This window comes from Neofelis nebulosa, chromosome X (assembly GCF_028018385.1).
Source record: "Neofelis nebulosa isolate mNeoNeb1 chromosome X, mNeoNeb1.pri, whole genome shotgun sequence".
Lineage (NCBI taxonomy): Eukaryota > Metazoa > Chordata > Mammalia > Carnivora > Felidae > Neofelis > Neofelis nebulosa.
The window spans coordinates 60,594,537-60,616,998 of NC_080800.1; the positions used below are offsets into that span (position 1 = coordinate 60,594,537).

Below are 22,462 nucleotides of genomic sequence, written 5' to 3' on the forward strand. Positions count from 1 at the left end.
AGATTCATTCTGTTGCATGTTGATATCCAGTTGTCCCAGATCCATCTGTTGAAAAGACTATTCTTCCCAATTCTTGGCACCCTTTGGGTAAAATTGACTGTATTTCTCGACCCTGATGAGTGTGACCCTCATGCCAGCACCACACTGTCTTGATTACAGTACCTTTTTAGTCAGTTTTGAAGTTGGGAAGTATATCTTCCAACCTTGTTCTTCCTTTTCAAGATTGTTGTGACTATTCTGGATTGAATTTTTATATAAATTTTAGGATCAGCTTGTCAATTTCCACAATGTCAGCTGTGATTTACAGCTCCATTTTGACTGTGCTGAACCTGTCGTCTTACCTCCTTCTCTATTCCTTGTCTCTTCTAATGATACCCTATCCTTTCAGTTAGTCATGTTCAAAACTCTGAGGCTCTTTGTGATTTCTCCCTTTCTCTGCTCCTCTTCAGTTAACCAGTCTTGCACCAATCTCTCTCCCATTCCTTCCTCTCCATTCCCACAACAGTATTGGCCCTTATGATCTCTTTTGTGGAGTATATCAATAGCTTCTTAATTAATTTTTCTGTCTCAAGTCTCTTACTTCTCCAATCCATCATGCACATACACTAACTACCATCAGATTAATTTTCCTTAGGGATTATTTTGATCATGTCACCTCCTTATTCAAAACCCTTCAATGTCCCTGTATTGTCTTTAGATAATGCTTAAAATTCTTAGCCTTTAATTCAAAGTTCTTCATGATCGGATTCTACCCTACCTTTTTATCTTATTTTCCTGTAACTCCTTAACCCATATTCTTCTTTTTTTTTTAATTTTTATTTTTTTAATTTTTATTTTTTTTTCAATATATGAAATTTATTGTCAAATTGGTTTCCATACAACACCCAGTGCTCATCCCAAAAGGTGCCCTCCTCAACACCAATCACCCACCCTCCCTCCCTCCCACCCCCCATCAACCCTCAGTTTGTTCTCAGTTTTTAAGAGTCTCTTATGCTTTGGCTCTCTCCCACTCTAACCTCTTTTTTTTTTCCTACCCCTCCCCCATGGGTTTCTGTTAAGTTTCTCAGGATCCACATAAGAGTGAAAACATATGGTATCTGTCTTTGTATGGCTTATTTCACTTAGCATCACACTCTCCAGTTCCATCCACGTTGCTACAAAAGGCCATATTTCATTCTTTCTCATTGCCACATAGTACTCCATTGTGTATATAAACCACAATTTCTTTATCCATTCATCAATTGATGGACATTTAGGCTCTTTCCATAATTTGGCTATTGTTGAGAGTGCTGCTATAAACATTGGGGTACAAGTGCCCCTATGCATCAGTACTCCTGTATCCCTTGGGTAAATTCCTAGCAGTGCTATTGCTGGGTCATAGGATAGGTCTATTTTTAATTTTTTGAGGAACCTCTACACTGTTTTCCAGAGCGGCTGCACCAATTTGCATTCCCACCAACAGTGCAAGAGTAACCCATATTATTCTGTAGGCAAACTAAACTGTCCATGGTTCTCCTCAGTCACCTTGCACTTTCTAAGTATGCTTTTTGTCATAAACTTCTTTGTGCCTGCAAGCCAACTTTCTACACATGTACATCATATCTACTCTTTATTTTATTTAAATTTTTTTAAGTTTATTTATTTTGAGAGAGAGACAGAGTGACTATGAGTGGGGGAGGGACAGAGAGACAGAGAATCCTAAGCAGGCTCCATGCTGATATCACACGGCTTGAATTTAAGAACTGTGAGATCATGACCTGAACTGAAACCAAGAATTGGTTGCTTAACTGACTGAGCTACCCAGGAGCCCCTCATATCTACTCTTTAAAGGATAGCTCAAGTTCCATCTCCTTCGTAGGTAAAAAAATATATAATAATAATAGCAGCTAACATTTATTGAGCTATGTTTATTTAAAACATAGCACTCTTGGGGGAGGGGAAGGGAAAAAAAAAAAAAAAAGAGGTTAGAGTGGGAGAGAGCCAAAGCATAAGAGACTGTTAAAAACTGAGAACAAACTGAGGGTTGATGGGGGGTGGGAGGGAGGGCAGGGTGGGTGATGGGTATTGAGAAGGGCACCTTTTGGGATGAGCACTGGGTGTTGTATGGAAACCAATTTGACAGTAAATTTCATATATTAAAAAATTAAAAAAAAAAATAAAAAAAAAAACATAGCACTCTTCTATGCACTTTATATATATTAGCTCATTTGACTCTCTTAACAATTTATAAGATAGGTATTATTATTAATTCTATTTTACAGATGGGGAAACAGCAGCACAGAGGGGTTAAGAAATATGTGTTAAGATACACAGCTATTAAGTGGCAGAGCTGGGTTTTAAACCCAGGCATCCTGGCACCAGAGTCCATGCTCTAAACTACTACAATATACCTACTTTTATGACTTCCTGAACTCATCAGGTGCTTGTGCCAGCCACTTCACACATATTATTTTGTGTAACAGCAGTAGTGGCCACAGCATTATTTTTTTTAAGTGTTAATTTTGCTGAGCAAGCTCTGATTATATTATTCCCTCATTCTAAAATCTTCAGCGGCTCCCCAAATGCTTATGGAATATGTTACAAATTTTCATAGCTAAGAATTCCAGCTCTTGCATGACGTGATGCCCACCCACTTTTCCAATTTTCTTTGCAACTTGTCCCTCTCATGCACTTTACAGTCAGTACAGCCAAACTAAACAGCTGTCCTTTGTACATAGCTCAGTCTCTCCTGACTTTGATATTTCTGTATCCTCTGTGTAGAACATCCTTCCCTATATTCTCTGTCTATTTAAATTTGACCCAGATTTCATAAACACATACATATTCACACTTTGTAAAGATATACTAATTACCTACCCTTTAGAACCCAAATCAAATGTTACCTCCTGAATTGTCTTTTTCTCAGTTATTTTCTCCTTTTGAGTACCAATAGCATCTTATTTTTTATGGTTCTTATAACTTTCTACATTTTTATTTTATTTAAATATGTGTGACTATGAATACATATGTATATTCCTTTATGTATCTATAATGTTAAAATTTCCACTAACTTCCTTGCAGGTAGAATCAATACCTTATACATAGTAGGCATTCAATAAATAATCATTAAATGAATAAATGAATAAAATATCAGTCTAGATTGTTTTTGGGAAAGTTTCCCTAACCACTGTAACAGTAGTGTTTGCTACACTGCAAATAATTAATTTTAGGTTTTGGAAAAGTATAAAATGTCTTCCCCAGAAAGGAGGCGGGGGTGGGGGAATGGAGGAGGTGGTGGTTTGGGGGGACGGACAGGCATCTCATTACACTACATTAGTAACTTCCCTATAAACACACACGATATTCATTTGAAATTCAGTTTTCTTGATGAGAAACCTAATCTTTCAGTATTCAGCAGTCTGGTTTTCAGACAAGGCTATGCAAATGAGGAAGAGATGCTGTGGCAGTTGTTTCTACAGGCATTGATTTGGGGAAAGGCCATGGGTGCCTAAGGAGGATAAAAGCCAGAGGTGATGACATTAAAGATGCTTTTAGATAAAAGGAAAAGCCCAAGAACTAAATTGTAGAATTATCCCCCACCTTTTTTATTCCATCAGGGTAGACCACAGCTTCTATGGTGTGCCCTTGAGGTCATTCAGTTGTGCCACTTTATCTCTAAATACTAGGGGCAAAACCTGGTTTTGTTTGCTTTATTTGTTTTTAAATACTTAAAGTCCTAAAGGATTCAACTCAGGGAAATGGGATGCCAGAGATGGTGTCACAGTTACCTGTAATCAATGCTGATAGTAGGATCTGGTACCCCAAATTTGTCATTCTAGCCAGACCTCTGATGGTGCAGGCTTATCTCCTGACTTTCTAACTTGTAAACCAGCTTAAACTAGCCTTATTGTCTTTATGTTTTCCAACAAGCACCCTCATCACCCTCTAGAGATTTCCTCAACAGAGATTAAAAACCAAGGAATTCAAAGTTGAAAAACCAAAAAGGGTAGAATGCAGAGGGAGAGGAGGGAGAAATATTTGTTATTAATGATGTTAGCTCCCAAAATCAGCCTGAGAAAAGTTATTGCCAGCAGCAAAATCTTTTCTAGAATATAAATTTTAAACCTATTGCATTGGATGGGATTCAGAGGGGTATTGTGTTAAGGACCCAAAGTGTCACTAATTAAGTCCCAAATGGAGCTCTTCAACTTTTCACAGGTATGTTTTCTTTAAATTCCCTCAATCCTGTCTCAACTCAGGTACTGCTGACTCATTCTGCAAACACTCAACCTTCCAGGGGATGTAGCATATGGTAAATGCCTCAGTGATTCCTGAATATTTTTTACAAATGGTTCAGTGATGCAGAGAATTGGGTGAGGGGCTCCCTGTAGTGAGAGTTTGTTTGGGGCCATGGGTGCCTCTTGGCCATATTCAGAAGACATCAAAAGACATCTAATTTCCTATGTTTCTCTGTCTGGTTTTAGCATCAGACAAACGATACTGGTTTCATTAACATCTTTAGTACAAAAAACAAAACAAAAAACCCAAAGCCACAAAATAAAACAAACTTCAACCCCCTAACCAACCACCACTCCCAACAAACAATCATCATATCCCCCTTTGGCTGTTTTAATTTTCAAGATGTAGTTTCTTTCTTTTTTTTTTTTAATGGTATCATACAGAGTACTTAAAAAAAAAGTTTAAAATTTACATCCAAGTTAATAAGCATATAGTGCAACAGTGATTTCAGGAGTAGATTACTTAATGCCCCTTACCCATTTAGCCCATCCCCCCCTCCCACAACCCCTCTAGTAACCCTCTGTTTGTTCTCCATATTGAAGAGTCTCTTATGTTTTGTTCCCCTCCCTGTTTTTGTATTATTTTTGTTTCCCTTCCCTTGTGTTCATCTGCTCTGTGTCTTAAAGTCCTCATATGAGTGAAGTCATATGATATTTGTCAAAATGCAGTTTCTTAACATTTTACATGGGCATCTTTTCTCTCACGGCTGAGTCCATTATATAGAAACATGAATTCTAATTGGCATTTCTTTCTAACATGCCTTGTTGTAATTCTACTCATTAGTTATATATATCATCTTGGCAACCAAAAGGGCCGTGCACTATTTTTAGTTTATTATTACTTATCTCTTTACCTCTTTGGAATAAACCTTTCTTATTCACACAGGGGAAAGTGAGTCATTCAGAAGTAAAGGACCTTATCAGTAGTCTGGAGTGAATCATCAGAGTTAGAATTAGAATTGTAATTCTATCTAATTCTAATTCGAATGCAGTGCTCTTTTCACTCAACCCCAGTGCTCTTCAGCTCTTATTCTGAAAGGCCAGAGGCCCCAGAAAGCAGAGAGTGTATTATCTGGGCAGGGGTAGGGTGTGGAAGAGGCAGGCTGGTTTGGAGAGCTAAGCTAGAACAAACAGACCAACCAAAAAACCAAACAAAACCAAAATGGAAGAAGACTTAGAGAATATAAATCCTAAGGCTAGATGTACTAATAACTCTTAATTTGTTCTGGGGTAGGACATTTCACTGCTCTGCAACCACCAGGACCACTCACATAGTGCACATATTGCATTCTGCTCTGTGTCACATTATTTGGGCATATGTCTCATCCATCCTCTATGCAGCCTCCACAGCACAGGGTTCAGGGAGAACACTGCACCTCGGGTCAAAGTGCTTGTATAGCAACTTGGACAAATCACTTCACTTCTCTGAACCTCAGTTTCCTTCTCTGTAAAACAAGAATATTCTCTCCCTCCCAGGATTATTGTGAGGATTACATGATAGAACATTTGCAAAAGTCTTCTCCCAGCACCAGACACACTATAAGCACTCCCTAATGTTGAATGAATAAATGAATGGCCTTAAGTCAGGCCCTTTGAGTGCTATGCTAATTCTTTCAGCCTACTATGATACTGTTGAGTTCAGCACAGCACACCATAGCAGTGACTTCTCAAATAGTACTCTAATGTTCCCCAAAGGCGGAGAGCAATTTCATAGTGTCACTGCCTGGTTATACCTGTTCTGGGAATACAGTAATTCCTTTTCCAGTGCTGCCAATCTATTACCTTTCACCAAAAATAAATTCACTTTAAGAAGGGGCAGAAACACAAGTGCCTTTCTGTTAGACAGAAGTTGGGAGAATATATTATTAAAATTGAAACCGACTTCTCTGATTTCTTGGGCAAAAAATCAGATTGGAAGCCAAACAGCTATTTGGCCTTTGCAGACCCTGGATAGTGATGCCGTTGGGGGAAAGGAGAGAGCTGGAATCGTTCCAAACTGTAGTTGCAACATTTGTGTGTATATTTACTGCTTGTGCTTATGCTCTCTGTGCTTAGTTTTTACTCTCTAAGTCTTTCAGACTTTACAATTTACCTGGAGCATAGTTTAATATGTATGGGTAGAAATAGAGGCCTGTATCTCTCTCATTTCCTAATCATATTTTCTACACTCCCTATATACCTGATACTTCTTTTTCAATTCAACTGCTCTGATTTTCAAACTTTGGTAGAAAATCATGATTTGTTAACAATAAACATGCCCCTAGCCCTTCCCTCACTCTTCTCCACCGAGGAGGGCCTCCGTAAGATTCAAAGACGAAATCCTGCCATATAGTTAGCACCTGGTGCAGCTCATCAAAATAAAATATCATTTCCCAGATGATTGGAAATTTCTGCAATGCCGTCACACAATGAGGTGTGTAAGAAAGAGTTTGGGGATTGATTTTCATCATTAACTTGATATTGCATGATTTTTGTGGGACTTAAAAAGAAATGCATTTTTATTACTTTAAAGTACTGCACATAGAATAACTCCAACTCATCATATTTTAACAGTTATTTTTCTGGGGCAGGATGTATTTTAAACATGCCTATGTTAGAGTGTCTGGTAGATCATTTAGGATCAGTGTCCTGTTGCTTGATGAAATCCAGATCACTTCAATGAAATCCAGATGGGGAAACTGGGTCTCTAGCAATGGCTGCCAGATCTTCTCCATATGAAATCTCTCTAGTCTGTATGCAAATTCAAAACTCCATATCCTGGAAATCCCAAACCAATCAAGTGGTGCTCTGCTTCTTAGTTACTGGACTAAACACAGAGAAGCGATTCATTCTTCCCTGAGGAAATAAGCATGTCTTACATACATCTATCTTGGCATAAAAAGGGATAGCTAAGCAAATTAATGGTGTAAACAGGATTGCACTGGGGAATGTTTGTCCTACTTAAGAGAATAAACTTTTTGTGCACTTTGTGCACATCCACTTACATACAAATAATTGATATGCTAATTGCCAATGATTCTTAAAGCTCCTTCCCTGAGGTGCTGTATGATGCTGTTAGTCTAGTTTGAATTACTAGCATGTCCAGTGCTTGAAAGTAATAAAAATGTGTTTAAAAATATTCCATGATTCAGACGGATTTTCCTCTAATTAGGCTGAGTTAGTGAGGCTTTCCTATATTTAAATAGGATAGATATTTTTCTTCCATTCCTAATATATTTTATATGACCCCCCCCCTCCAACCCCTGTTGCTACATCTATCACCTTTCTCTTCAGGATTCTTCTGCTTCGAGTCGGTACACATAAACGCCTTTCCCTCCAGCTCACTCCTCAGCTGCACTTGCATAGTCTCTAGGCAAGCACATTGCCTTTAGTGCCTGGCACATAAACATACCCTTTCACTTGTTAACTTGATAGCAGGTTATTCAATATGGCATTTTCTGAGGAGTCTTTTCTTTGGTTTTTCTTTAAGCACCAATGGGTATGTCTCTTTCCTGATGTTGCAGTGGGTAACAGTGCACAGAGAGCAAAGCTCAGCCAAACTTAGCATCTGGCTTTTTTGTCAGGTGGGGGACACCAGATTTAACCTAATCTCTGTGAAGTTCATGTCAACAGAACACAACGAGGCAGCTCATCAGTGCTGGCACCTGCTGTGTGAATGGCAGTGTCAGGCACAGTCATGCAAAGCTAGAACATGTGAAAGCAAAGCCTAAAGGGTAGTTTTTGTAGGCCAGACTGAAGGGACAGAGTAGTGAGAAAAGAATATTTTGGGGGGGATTAGGATGGGGGTAGGGACTACATGGTGGACAGCAGATGAAAGGAGTAATATGATTCTGATGTCAGAACATTCTATCAAGCAGAGATACTGTCAATTTTAGAATTCTTTTCAGAGCAGACCTGCACTAAAGGGTATAATTCTCAAGATTTCCATTTACAAGCAGGGTCTTCCTGTTTCTGAATAGTTTCAGAGCATGTTCTAGCATCAGAACCTATTAAACTGCTCTGGAAGAATCAGGTCACTTTCTCCAGGGGGTAGGGATCATTCAGCACTAAGAAGAGAGAAGAAAAGGTACACACCAGAGTGACTTAACAAACCCATAGAATTCCAGGAGATTGTCCTTGACTTAAATGAAAAAAATATCACCTGTGAAGACTGTTTACTGGAGTAGGGGGCTGTCATAGTATCAGGGCTACTTGGTGCAGGAGTTTAGGAACTAATTGGTCATGAAAGACACTGGCCAAGAGGGAAAGTAGAAGAATAGAAGAACTGTCCCTCTAACCACCTGGATTTAAAGTTCAAATGATGAATGAGGGAAAAAAATAGTTCTCCACTGCAACCCGAAGTACTGGGGATAGGCAGGGTGAGCTCACTGACAGAGGGTATAGGACAATGTAGATAATTGAATTCAGTATCCTCCCTCCAAATTATCCTATATTCTTAGGCACATAAAATCTTTTGAATTTAACATTTTAAAAGACACATCAAACTAGGAATAATAAGAGAATGGCCCACTTTGGCCTCATTTTCACCTGTGGTTAACATTAACAGTGAATTTAATTTAGTGTCTGAGTCATCCATCTTCCAGAAACAATAGGCAATTTTACATCTACCATACACTTAGAGGCAGGATAGAAGTTTATCAAAAAGAACAAAAGCATTTAATACAAATATCTTACTTATAGAGGGCTGACTTCAAAGCATAAAGCTTAGAAAACGAATTAGCAGCATCTGTTGCCTTTTTCACTGGGCCAAAGTGAGCCAGTGATGATCAGGGTGGTAGCTGTGATCCAACTGAAGAGAAGTAGAATAATTTTGTAAAGAATTTTTACCAGCTCTCAGATTGTGATAAAAATGTAAGGCTATCTAAATATTCATTCTTAAATATAAATTTCTAGAGAATTCTTCCATTCTCATCAAATGAAAGAGAATTTCAAAATATTTATATTGCTTATGAGGTGCCTGGGTGGCTCAGTAAGTTAAGTGTCCAACTTTTGATTTCAGCTTAGATCATGAGCTCACAGTTTGTGAGATCAAGTCCTGTGTTGGGCTCTGTGCTGACAGTGTGGAGCCTGCTTTGAATTCTCTCTCTCCTTCTCTCTCTGCCCCTCCTCCCTCTTTCTCAGAAATAAATAAATAAACTTAACAAAAAGTTTAAAATATTTGTATTGCTTAAAATACTTATGTGTGAACATGTACTTGTATTGCTTTTGCCATATCACCAAGCCCAAAGCAGTAGGCTATAATTGTTGGGTTTTCTTTCACTCTTTCATTGAGGATCAATCTACCTCATTGTAAAATTGAATGATAAGGAGTTTGGAGTCCCAAGTGGAAGATAAATTCTAGATGATGTATCATTACGATGAAAGGAAGACTTATCATCATTAAAGTATCTCTTCTTTAAATATTAACATTAAAAGTCAATAGTGAATGGAGACATTTCACTGAAATGTCCTTTAGTAATGTCTCTTGGTTCTCATTTTATTCCATTGGTATTGGATGAATGGCTTATAGTATGGATGAAGAATCTCTACCTCATACGTAGATATGGCCTTCTTCCAAGACCAAGAGATGATATAAATTATGCCTACAGTTGCAAAAATGCATAATGTTAAAAATCTTTAGCAATACCAATCTAAAAAACCACATAGGAAATGGATGTAATTTCATGACAAGACCTCTTTAAAATGACAGGTGACACTACTCCCTTTCTAAAGCAGAAACTCAGGATTTTCTCCATTGAAAACAAAGGAAAAAGCAGATTTACAGGATCTCCATGTTTTCAAACTTTAATTAGGAATTTAAAACCTAAGAAGTAGGGGCACATGGGTGGCTCAGTTGCCTGAGTGTCGGACATGATCTCACAGTTTGTGGGTTTGAGCCCCTCATTGGGCTCACTGCTATGAGCTTAGAGCCCACTTTGGTTTCTCTGTCCCCCCCACTGCCTGCTTCTCCCTCTTTCCCTCTCTCTCTCTCTCTCTCAAAAATGAATAAACATTAAAAAAATAAAACCTAAGAAGTGAAATCTGGCATTATTTATTCTTGTTTTCTATCCATAAAATTACAAATTAAATCCTCAGGATTAGGAGATTCTATTTTTCCCCCAAAACCTAAATTGCACTTCCACAAACATAAACACAATGAATTATGTATACTACAAATCATGAGGCTCATTTGCATAAACTTAAGTGGTTTCTTTTTTTCAGGGGTTTTCTGTAATCCCCTAAGATTAAAGTTTTCAAGAAGTCTTGGGGATGGTAATTTTTCCTTGTGGAAAAAATTCATACTTCTAGATGACACTTTGGGGACATGGTAGCCAATGGTTAACAGGCAGATACACATGGATTTAAACTCTGCCTTAACCACTTACTAGCTGTGTGACCTTAAGCAAATCAATTTTTCTAAGCTCTAGTATTCTAATTTGTAAGATGGGACTAAGAATACCTACCTTTGTAGGCATTGTAGATTATACATTACTATAAGGATCAAATTAAAAGGATCAAATAAATGTTTAGTGCAATTCCTGGCACAGGCAAGTGCTCCCGGTATGTGAGCCTAATCTGTCTTGTTTACCACCATCAGTACCTAGGTACAGTGCCAGCATAAAGCAGACACTCAATAAATATTTGCAGAATGAATGAATAAAACAGTGTTATTACACTTAAAGATACACAAATCTCCTACATTGCATGATAGCTCCCCCACTTTACTTTTGTTAATGTTTAAAAAATCTTTTAAGATGACTTGAGGTGCTCAGTTCTTTTGTAGGGAGGTCAGAGTGACTTCAGAGAGGTGAATTTTGGCTCACACAATAAATATATACTACTGAGACATAATATATTTTTTCTCTTCCTTGTTGGATAGCAGTGGAACTCAGTATAGATGGACAAAGGAATTCTCTAAAGGAACAAAAACTTAGGCTTAAATGAGCCATTCCTTTAATGAGCTTGCTGTTGCCCTAGAGAACAGGTTCTTTTTGTGTAGTCTATGCTGGTTAGCCCATGCACAGTAGAATTAACATTTAAAATTAGGAGTTGAAGAGCTATCAAAAAACTATTTACAAGAGAGTAGTATAATATTTCTCTCATAAAACAAAGAAGGCAAAAACATTAAGATTTTTTTCACTCCTGGGACGTTAGAATTTTTCTAAAGAAAAGGTCAGGGGTGCCTGGGTGGCTGAGTCAGCTAAGCATCTGACATTGGCTCAGGTTATGATCTCACTGTTCATGAGTTCGAGCCCGGCATCAGGCTCTGTGCTGACAGTTCAGAGCCTGGAGCCTGCTTTGGATTCTGTGTCTCCCTCTCTCTGCCCCTCCCCTGCTCATGCTCTCTCTTTCTGTCTCTCAAAAATACACAAATGTTTAAAAAAATTAAATTTTTCTTTAGGTCAGCGGTCTTTGAGTAGGAAAAAGGATTTCTTTCCATGTTGAGCTATAGAATATAAGCCATAAGACTCAAGGTAAACAGACCAAGGACCAAATACAGGTAGATTCTTACTTTAATAAACTACTATTAGGAATCTTAGTTCAGCAGAATAAGATTGTTTCTTTGGTTGGGTTGATAGCTCTTATTAGCAAAGTTTTGCATATGTGGATGTAAAGATTGCTATAGAATGAAAAGTCCTGTTTAATAGAGCCTTTCATTAGTCCTATTCATTGTGACGTCTGTTTAACAATGTGTTTTTCTTTTGGTGAAATATTTATGCAGTGTCTGTATTTAATTATCTTACCAAGTTAATAGTTGAATATTCTTAGTAAAATATGAGTTTTTTTTTCAAAATGTTGAACTGTCAACTTCAATATGTTTTGTATCCATACACATTATAAGCACCATGTATATAGCTCTCCTATGAGGTATATACTAATTGGACATTTAGTAAAGGATGTTTTCTGGTTGTTAGGGCTATAAAATGATAGGTAGGATAACTAAGAAGTTTGAGCACAACACTGAATTTCTTCTTCAAACTACATACAAGTTATAACGGTTCACAGTGGGCAAGTAGTTTGGTCATTTTGTAAGATTTAAAGTTTCAGAGCAGTACCCTACCATTTTTCAAAACCTCTCTTGAACCAACAGCAAGGAAGTACATGTCATTGTTGTTCTATTCCATAGTCTTCAACTATAAATGCTCCCAAAGTCATCAACACAGTGTTTTAGGTAATAGCTTAAAATTAAGACTGTCTCACATTGCATTCAGATACAATTAGAGAGCAAGAACAGGTTAACATAGATGGAGCACTGTTTCCTCTTTCAGATGACATAGCTTGGAAACCAGCAATCTCTCCTTTTGGCAAAACAGCCTTCCTCTCCCATCAAACTTTGTGTGTATGTGTGCATGTGGCTGACTTGGGTGGGGTGGGCTTTCATATAAATCAAGAATATAAGTCTATCATTTCTCTACTTGCTCAATAGCTTCTATTTGGAGGAAGAGGTGTAGTTACAGGAACAATGTTGATATTCCTTTATGCTAGTTAAAACAGGGTTCTATTTATAATACCAACTCCAGTGGCTCCCATGAAAATTATGGGAAGGTTCTGAGAATCAGTGATCCTTGTCCTTCCAAATTAGTATTGAATGACCTACATATCTCTGACTGAAATTATTTTTACATAAGATAGAACTCAAAGTCTTTGGTGTTGAAAATGTCCATGTAAAGGTTTCAAGAAAGAAACCCTAAGCTCCTCCTTTTTTTAAAATTTATTTTTGAGAGAGAGAGACACAGAGACAGAGCATGAGCAGGGGAGGGGCAGAGAGAGAGGGAGGGAGACACAGAATTTGAAGCATGCTGCAGGCTCTGAGCTGTCAGCACAGAGCTTGATGCGGGATACAAACCCACGAGATGTGAGATCATGACTTGAGCTGAAGTCAGACACTTAACCGACTGACCCACCCAGGCGCCCCCCTCCTTTTTTTTTTTTTTAAATTAGCAGGGTATGCTCAACCTTAAGATGAAACCATTAAGTTCCTGTCTGAATAGCTGGCAAAGTCAGAAAGGCTATAGCAGAGGAAAAAGCCATATAGGAAGAAAGGAGAGGAGAGGACAGGAGAGGACAGGAGAGGACAGGGAAGGGAAGGGAAGGAAAGGAAAAAGGCTCATGAATCCCACAGGGAGAGGCAGTTCAGGAGCAAACTAGAAATTGAGTGGCAAATGAAAATTAGAGTATCTTTCAAGTGAACCAGCAATAAGAGATCCTTTATTTATCACAGGTAAGGAGTGAGTCAGAAAATCAGTGGGCTCATGGAACATAAAGGATTAAAAGGAGATAGCAGATATCTGAGTGACTTTTTTTTTTAACGTTTATTTATTTTTGAGACAGAGAGAGACAGAGCATGAACGGGGGAGGGGCAGAGAGAGAGGGAGACACAGAACCGGAAGCAGGCTCCAGGCTCCCAGCCATCAGCCCAGAGCCCGACGCAGGGCTCAAACTCACAGACCGCGAGATGGTGACCTGAGCTGAAGTTGGACGCTTAACCGACTGAGCCACCCAGGCGGCCCCTGAGTGACTTTTTTTACATGAGTAAACCACTCTATAGCTTGTGAGGTAAGCAGATGGGTCAGAGGTCATAATGGAAAATAGGCAAAAGACTGTTTCCAAGCAACAAACTACAAGTAGTCAAAAACATAATGACTGGAACTAAGTGATACAGTTATCAGGGCTGACCCTCTGCAAAACTATTTAGTTGGCAAAGACTGTTTTATTTCTTGTGCCTCTTTCCCTCTACTGCTCCACTAACCAAATTTCTGCTCCTCTGAATGCTCAGGGTGCTCGTGCTCATGCTCTAACCCTTTCATAATCTGCTATCAGGAAAAGCTCTGTGAAAGCATATGCAGAAAGTTAGGAGGAGAGGTCATGGCAAAATTCCATTTTAAGGCCTATTTCCAATTGTAGAATAAAAGTGTGTTTCCTGTTAAAGGAATTTTAGTCAATAGATGGGAAATGGGAGAGATGTTTGGGTCAGGAAGCCTTCTTGGCACCTTGGAATCAGAGGTGCCCTCACATAATGCCCTGACCAGACTTGACTTCTGAAAGAAATCAAAGGGGAAAATTACTGTACCTCTAATGAAAACTGAACCTGTTATTCTGGATGAACACTGTGTAGATTGGTGGTGTGGCTCCATGAGGCTAAAGGGGACCTGGGAACTAAAAATTGATGAGTGTCTGGTACTTTAGTAAGCAAGTTGGGGGAATCTTTAATCAATGCTGGCATCCTGTACACTAGAGTGGGGTTTCTGTAAAGGGAAATCATATGTGATCTTCCATGTTCCATGGATCTTTTCTTTGGGGCTAAATTCACATTTTATTTTTTGTTTTTTTAATTAAAAAATTTTAATGTTTATTTTTGAGAGAGAGAGAGAAAACAAATGAGTGGGGGAGGGGCAGAGAGAGAGGGAGACACAGAATCTGAAGCAGGCTCTGGGCTCTGAGCTGTCAGCACAGAGCCTGATGCAGGTCTCAAACTCATGAACCACGAAATCATGACCCTAGCTGAAGTTGGACAGTTAACCAACTGAGCCTCTCAGGCTCCCCTAAGTTCACTTTTTAAATGCTTCTAATTAAGTTTGATACCAAGGCTATTTTTAAACATGGATTACTATGGAGTTAAACATTTTTTTGTCATGTAGTAGGAACTGGTTTAGAGAGACAGAGAAAAAATATAAAGGAGAGACAGACATTTTTTTCACTGAAGAAGGGTGAGCAGTAGACTTACTTGGGAGTGGGTACTGGGATAATACTCAGCTTTTCTAGGCAGTTAAATGCCAAGTTGATGGGGGAGAAAGGTGTATCTCAGGAGGTTTTATGGGCTTCAATGGGGGCATGTGTAAGGTAATCTGTTTAGGGAAGGCCAGATATTACAAAGTATCCTTGCAGGATGATGGGTGCTGACTTTTCAATTAAGGCCCAGGAAAGAGCTAGAGGAAACCCTGTGGACAGAGCACTGAAGAGAAAAACCTAGTTTCCTGCTGTTGGAAAAAAGGGACAACAAAATGTTGAGCACCCTCAAGAAGGGGATTAAAAGAAAAACAAAATAATTTTCCTTTTACACAGAACCACAGGATATCTTCACTGGTAAAGTTACATAAGCAGCTCTGATCTGTGCATCTCAAGGACAGAACAGGGCCTGAGGGGAACAAAGAAAGGCAATTAAAACCATCAACATCAGGCTCCAAAAATAAAGGCCTTTTCAGTCTGACAATACAGAGGTAGCCAGGGGACATGATCAAAATCATGAAGAGGCTAGAGCTGCTGCATGATGACTTGGCTTGCCAAATCTCTTGAGCTAAGAGGCACCTTTGAAGCATTAATTAATTAATTAATTAACTTTTTCTTTTAATTTTCTTTTTTTAATTTACATCCAAATTAGTTAGCATATAGTGCAACAATGATTTCAGGAGTAGATTCCTTAATGCCCCTTGCCCATTTAGCTCATCCCCCCTCCCACAACCCTTCCAGTAACCCTCTGTTTGTTCTCCATATTTAAGAGTCTCTTCTGTTTTGTCCCCCCTCCCTGTTTTTATATTATTTTTGCTTCCCTTCCCTTATGTTCATCTATCCTATGTCTTAAAGTCCTCATATGAGTGAAGTCATATGATGTTTGTCTTTTTCTGACTAATTTTGCTTAGCATAATACCCTCTAGTTCCATCCATGTAGTTGCAAATGGCAAGATTTCATTCTTTTTGATTGCTGAGTAATGCTCCATTGTATATATATACCACATCTTCTTTATCCATTCATCCATTGATGGACATTGGATTCTTTCCATACTTTGGCTATTGTTGATAGTGCTGCTATAAACATTGGGGTGCATGTGTCCCTTTGAAATAGCATACCTGTATCCCTTGGATAAATACCTAGTAGTGTAATTGCTGGGTCATAGGGTAGTTCTATTTTTATAAAGTTTTTATTTTTTAATACTTCTACTTTGTTTATACAACTCCCAGTGATGATGGCCAGTGCAGACTCCTTTGGGAAGTCCCTGTGTCCACCAGAAGTTGGGAGAAATTTGAACTGAGTGGGGCTAGGAATCAAAAGCACCTTGATCCCCATTACTTACCTTAAGTAATGTTGACTTGCTGACTTTTAGTCAGACTCACTTTCTTTACTGCCAATGTCAGCAGTGAATTTGTACCTGACCAATCTCAACTTAAATGAATATGGGTTTACCTCCTGCTCCATTCTGTAGGGCTTTGCAGCCCTAATGGTCTACACCTCTGCACCAAACTGTCCTCCTACAAGTGGCTATAATTTAATCCTTAAACATAGTTTCAAAAGAACAGATTTCTGACCCCAATTTTAACACAAAGGATAGAACTCAAGAACTCATAATAAAGAATTTTCTAATATTCACACCAGTGGATTGAAGCAGATCTCCATAATGGGAAACTGAAATGAACCTTCTCAGGCTAATGAAATCACCTATGTACAGGTTTTAGCTAAGAAAGTAGCAGGCAAGGGATAACCCAGGACAGCTTAAAAGCTCTGCTCTTGGGAAGACCTTAATCATATGGGGCAGCAGGTAAGATCAAACCAAGAGTATGGCTCTGTTCCAAAAACTCAGGTCTCCTACACAAGGGATCAAATAAGTATAATGCAGTATAGAAAAGTGACATAGGTGTACAGTGGCTCTTTTTTTTTTTCTCTCAAATTGTTCCTTGAAAATAAGAATTCTGTAAGATTGGGAGCCATTTCATCCTACAGAAATGCAATCCACTTGTTACTGGGCCAGTGTTACTGCCATACCTTTCACAGATGTGGTAATACTTCTCATCCTGTATGCCATCCTGAATGGGCACATTTACACTGTAGTACCGTCCCTTTCCTAAGCCAACATCAGACACGTCACCTGTTCCTGTGAAAGAGAGGAGCGCCATGAACAGTTTTTAAGAATATGAGCATTAGACAACTTGAAGGATTCTGATAGGAATGCAAAAGAATAAAAGGCCAAGTAGAAGAACAGTCTTAGATTAATTATGGTTTCTAAGAGTGTGAAATTAAGAAAAACAATATAGAGAAGTAACTGCTGTAAACAATGTTGGGGAAAGAGGAAAACCTTAAGACAATGGGAAAAAACTTAGTTTCCGTTTTGCTAGATCAAGTTAGAAAAAAAGATTAACTCCTTTGCTTGACTTTTCATATGCCTTTGATTGATATAATATTAATATATCATTGCACTTATTAGGATGTTAGGAGTTACACAGTTACACTGTCCTATGTGATAAGACAGTAAGTGTAAGTGAGCTGTCTGTTGACAGTCCATAAAAGTCATCTGGAAAAAGAAGCAGTATTATATTCCTCCTATCATTGTTGCCTGAAATGACCTGTGTTAAAATTTTGGATAAAGTAGCACCAATGAAGTATTAATAGCATGTAACTATCCAAATATTAAATATAAGAGATGTATAGAAGAACTGCAGTATTTATTCCTCAGATGTAATACTGAGCACACAGATTACTTGCCTGGGAAAAATCCTGGGGAGAATTTGTGTAGGGACACTGTCATGACTTTAGAGGTGAAACTGAAGGCATCTTCCACACCTAGCAAAGGAAAAAAAAACAGCAGAAGAATCACTTCATATATGCAACTCCCGTTTTCAACAACTGAACTGCTAGGAAGTAGCTGTGGGAAGTAAGAGAAAGGATAGCAATAATAAAGCTAACAAGCTGAGGAATAAAAGGAACAAAACCCTCCAGTCTTTGATCTCTTGTTGGTACAGGATGAGGTAGAACTTTGGTCCCCAGTGAAGTTTTGGGGTTCTTTTTTACATTCATGGAAAGTTATAACTGGACTTCTCCTTTCCAAGCAACAGGATGTCCAGGCTCTCTTAGACAACCTCTTCTAAAAGGTGGGGAAGGCTCAAGCTCAGAATCGAAGCATTATGAACAGAGCTGAATAGAGGACTGGCACCATCTTGGAAGTTTTATGTTTTGTTTTAGTGGTTCCAGTTAAATTCTTGGGATTTTTTTCCAAAGAAGTAAAATGTGGCAACCCTTTGAAAAATATGACCAATACAAACATTAGGCATTATGTAGTGAAAACCTAATTATAAAGTGCTTCTCTATGATACAGATTTGGTTATAAATGCAGTTCACCCAAAGTCTAAGCAGCTTATAGTACACCTTTCTTGCTAAAACATGGAAGGCTAAGAGAGTCCTGCCCTTTTCCCTTAGTAGTGTCTTTATAACAAAGTTTTAAAGCTTGAAGAAAGATGGTGGTGGGAGGAACTTTTCTAGAAAGTAGTCTCCTTTCCATTTTAGCAGAGGCAGAAAATTAGTATAGAGGCCTGGGAGATAGAAGATACAACTCTTACAAGCCACTGCTTATTCAGATAAATGTACTGCCCAACTCCACACCTTTCCTCCCAGAATCACATAGTGTCATACTATATTCAGATAGTCCGTCTGTAAAATGGAAGGACCATTAGCAAATTCATGTACTATCCTCTTTTATACGTCAAATAAAGAAACTGTTGCTGCATTTGCTTAACGCTTTCAGTCTTCATTAGAGGCCAAAAGAGACCTCAGAAAAATATTAACTATATTTGTATATCACAGGCATGTTTGAATTTCCCAAGCCTTATGTTTTGCCCTAGGGAGGCAGTTAAAATCAGTTAAAGGCAGAAACCCATGGGGGAGGGGAAGGAAAAAAAAAGAGGTTAGAGTGGAAGAGAACCAAAGCATAAGAGACTCTTAAAAACTGAGAACAAACTGAGGGTTGAAGGGGGGTGGGAGGGAGGGGAGGGTGGGTGATGGGTATTGAGGAGGGCACCTTTTGGGATGAGCGCTGGGTGTTGTATGGAAACCAATTTGACAATAAACTTCATATATTGAAAAAAAATTAAAAAAAAATCAGTTAAAGCTCCAGCCACAAGGCATTAAGTAAACAAAAGAAAACAAAACAAAATATATTACAATAGCATTTTAACTTAGCGACTGAGGTATTAAACAAGGACAATTCATAAAAATCCTGATTATTTATTGATCCAGAAAGGTGGTAACCAATTTACACTTCTATCAGTGATATATGAGGGTTCCCATTTTCTCACACCCTGACTAGCACTGGGTGTTATTATTCTTTTTAACCTTAGGCAGAAAAAATGATCTTGTTTAATTTGCCTTTCTCTGAGTGTTGAGCACTTTTTATGTTTAGTAGCTATTTGTATCTCCTCTGATGGGAAATGCCATTAGGTATTGTTAGCAAATCATACTTTAAAAAAAGGACAGAGACAGATAGGTGGAGGGTATGGGGCTTGGTGTGAAAGAGAACAGTGGTTAGGAAAACAAAAGAAGGTGAAGGAAGGTGAGGACAGGCTAAGAGTGCTTGTGAAGCCACCACAGGATGCTAGTTATGGAATCATGGGAGATTTAAAATGAACCAAATGTGTAAGAGTTTGGAGGCGGGGCAGGGGTCACTGGAAGGGAGGTGCTGAAGAGGGGAAATAAACTGAAATGAAACACACCATAAAAGTTGGCTAAAGCAGGAAACTCTAAATGGTGTAGAAATAACATTGCAAATGGAAAGAACGGTTTCAGGTGACAGTCATTTCATTCTTACATGGTTCAATAGAGTTGATTCTATTCTTGAGCTCTGATACTAATAGTCTGAATTTCATAATCATTCATTCATTCAACAAATATTTTTTTTTTAATTTTTTTTTTTCAACGTTTTTAATTTATTTTTGGGACAGAGAGAGACAGAGCATGAACAGGGGAGGGGCAGAGAGAGAGGGAGACACAGAATCGGAAACAGGCTCCAGGCTCCGAGCCATCAGCCCAGAGCCTGACGCGGGGCTCGAACTCACGGACCGCGAGATCGTGACCTGGCTGAAGTCGGACGCTTAACCGACTGCGCCACCCAGGCGCCCCTCATTCAACAAATATTTTACTGAACCACTGCTATATGCATAGTTCTGTTTGTTCAAGCCATTGTGCAGGACAGAAAGAAGTAAACAACTTGATCTCTGCTCTGAGGGAACTGAAAGTTTCTATGGGAGGAGAAGACACAGACACATTAAAGATTTAACTAACAATACAAGACAATATATAATTAAATATCAAATCAGCGATATAAACAATATAGGACTTGAGGAGGGAAGAGAACACTGGGGTTGGAGTAGTCAGGGCAAATCTGCTAGTGTTAGAATTTGAGCTCCTGGGTAGAACTTGGAAGAAAAAGCAAAACTAAATTAGGAAAAAGTAATGCAAAGTCAGAGAGGTGGGAATACTGAGACATGTCTGGGGATCACTGAGTACAGTAGCCTAGACAGCAAGTAGTGAGAGAGGAGACTGGAGAGAGGAGGTAAGGTCTCTTTCAGGCAGACCTCAAAAGACAGGGTAAAGAGTATGGACTTTAACTTGAAGAGCACTGTTTTTTTTTTAAAGTGTGGCCTGTGGAACAGCCAGAGTGTCGCTAAAATGTAGATTTGGCATTGCATACCAGACCTACTGGATTTGAATATCTGGTGGATGGGGCCTAGAATTCTGCATTTTAAAACAGGCTTCCCAGAGGTCATCTTGCTACATATGCAGGTTTGAGAACCAATGCTATGGGCCAAGAGTTAGCAAACCAAGAGGCAAATATTTTAGGCTTTGCAAAGCCTACATGGTCTCTACTGCACTTTGTTTTCTTTACAACCTTGTAAGAATGTAAAAAAAAAAAAGTCTTCACTTGCTGGCCATACAAAAACAAGCCATGGGCCAAATGTTACTCTTGTTATAGGCAATAAGGAGTCTCTGAAGGTTTTTGAACAAGGCTGTGTTTTGCATTGGCTAAGTATTCAGATATTCGGTGGACATGGTTCTCAAAGTAGTATGTTGGCTGCTTTAACTATTTGCCTTTCTCTGTTACCTTCAATTTTCTGTCACCATTCCTTGGTAGCATCCATCTAGGTGAACTCTTTGGGGAGGTTTTCCTCACAAGTTCTTCCTTCTTTTTCTGTTTTGGCAGGAGAGCTGATTCTAGCCTCTGTCATATGCTATCATTTTCCTCACTTATACCTTGATTATGTTAGTTTGTCTCCAAAAATCCCTGGAAACAGGGAAGCAGCAGTCACTGATGTGGGGGAGAGTAGGGAATATCCTTAATTAATTTTACCAGCTAAGTGATCCTAGATCAATGGAAGCATGTGTCACACACAGGATGTATTAAAGAAGCAGAGTGTGGATAACTGTCACTGAAGCTCTACATTGTAGATGGAAAGTACATAGGAGGTTTTGGGTAACATCCTTTTGGTGAAGTCTTCTGAAAGGGCATTAATGGGGTAAGGTGAATCAAGATTCTGCTGCTGTTAAAAGTTAGAGGAGATGCCCTGAGTTTGTGTAGCACTAAATATTTTAGTAATACAAAGAAAGTGGTGCAGATTCTGATTACTACATGAGTTGGTATCCCTATCAGTGAAAAATTCTGAATGTTATTCCACCATACACTGATTCAATCTTAAGGGAAGCATCAAGATTGTCTAACTGAAGATTTCACTTAGAACCTATGGAAGTGGCCTGAGGGAGGTTACTGAGCACTGAGTATACACTAGACAGGATTTCCACTTCTTAATGTTCTATACTGGAGAACTTTGCTAGTGGAGGAGAGGTGAGGGGGAATTATAAAAACCTGGTATTTTAAAGCATCTTGCTTAGCAAAGAAGAATTACATCAGTTAGAAGAATCTATTCTACCTACTTCAGGATTCTCAATTAGAAAAATTTCAAAAGTAACAGGCATTTATCCTTTTACCAGTCACCTAGAAGCAGCTTCACTGATAAAAACCTTCTGTCCTAGCAGCAAAGCACCTTTGAATGTGAAGGGCTTACCATCTCCATGGTGCAGATCCAAATCCACATAGAGAATACGGTCAAATTTCCGTCGCAATCGTAATATTCCCAGGACAGCATCATTGAGATAACAAAAACCAGATGCTTCATCTCTGTAAGAAAACAAGTTGCTACAGCCAACAGCCAAAAGCAATCCAAGGGAGTCTTTACAGCCAAGGATATAACCCTTGAGATCTATTCCCTTACAATTCCCCTTTATTTTAAGAAAAACAAAAATCTACCTACAAAGAATATATAGTAAATTGGCCTAGAGTGATCAGGGGATGAAGTGTTTTGGTAAGCTAAATATTCAAGTGGATTGGTAACATTTTTCATTTAGGATCCCAGATTTTCAAAGAATTATAATATTATAACTATATTGGTCA

The 22,462-nt window shown here is 38.7% G+C and overlaps 1 protein-coding gene across 11 annotated transcripts in view; it reads right to left on the reverse strand.

Annotated features, from left to right (window-relative positions):
- The window catches only part of HDAC8 (histone deacetylase 8), a 234,451-nt gene that overhangs the window by 143,199 nt on the left and 68,790 nt on the right, over window positions 1-22,462 (reverse strand). For 10 of the 11 annotated variants that reach the window (XM_058714053.1, XM_058714052.1, XM_058714055.1 and 7 more), the window contains 3 exons: window positions 22,077-22,189; window positions 17,731-17,808; window positions 17,014-17,122 (listed from right to left, as the gene is read on the reverse strand). In XM_058714053.1, the coding sequence (XP_058570036.1) occupies window positions 17,014-17,122; window positions 17,731-17,808; window positions 22,077-22,189 (300 nt within the window). Of the gene's footprint in view, window positions 1-15,786; window positions 16,062-17,013; window positions 17,123-17,730; window positions 17,809-22,076; window positions 22,190-22,462 lie in introns of those variants that run through there. The other variant, XM_058714063.1, reaches the window with a different exon arrangement.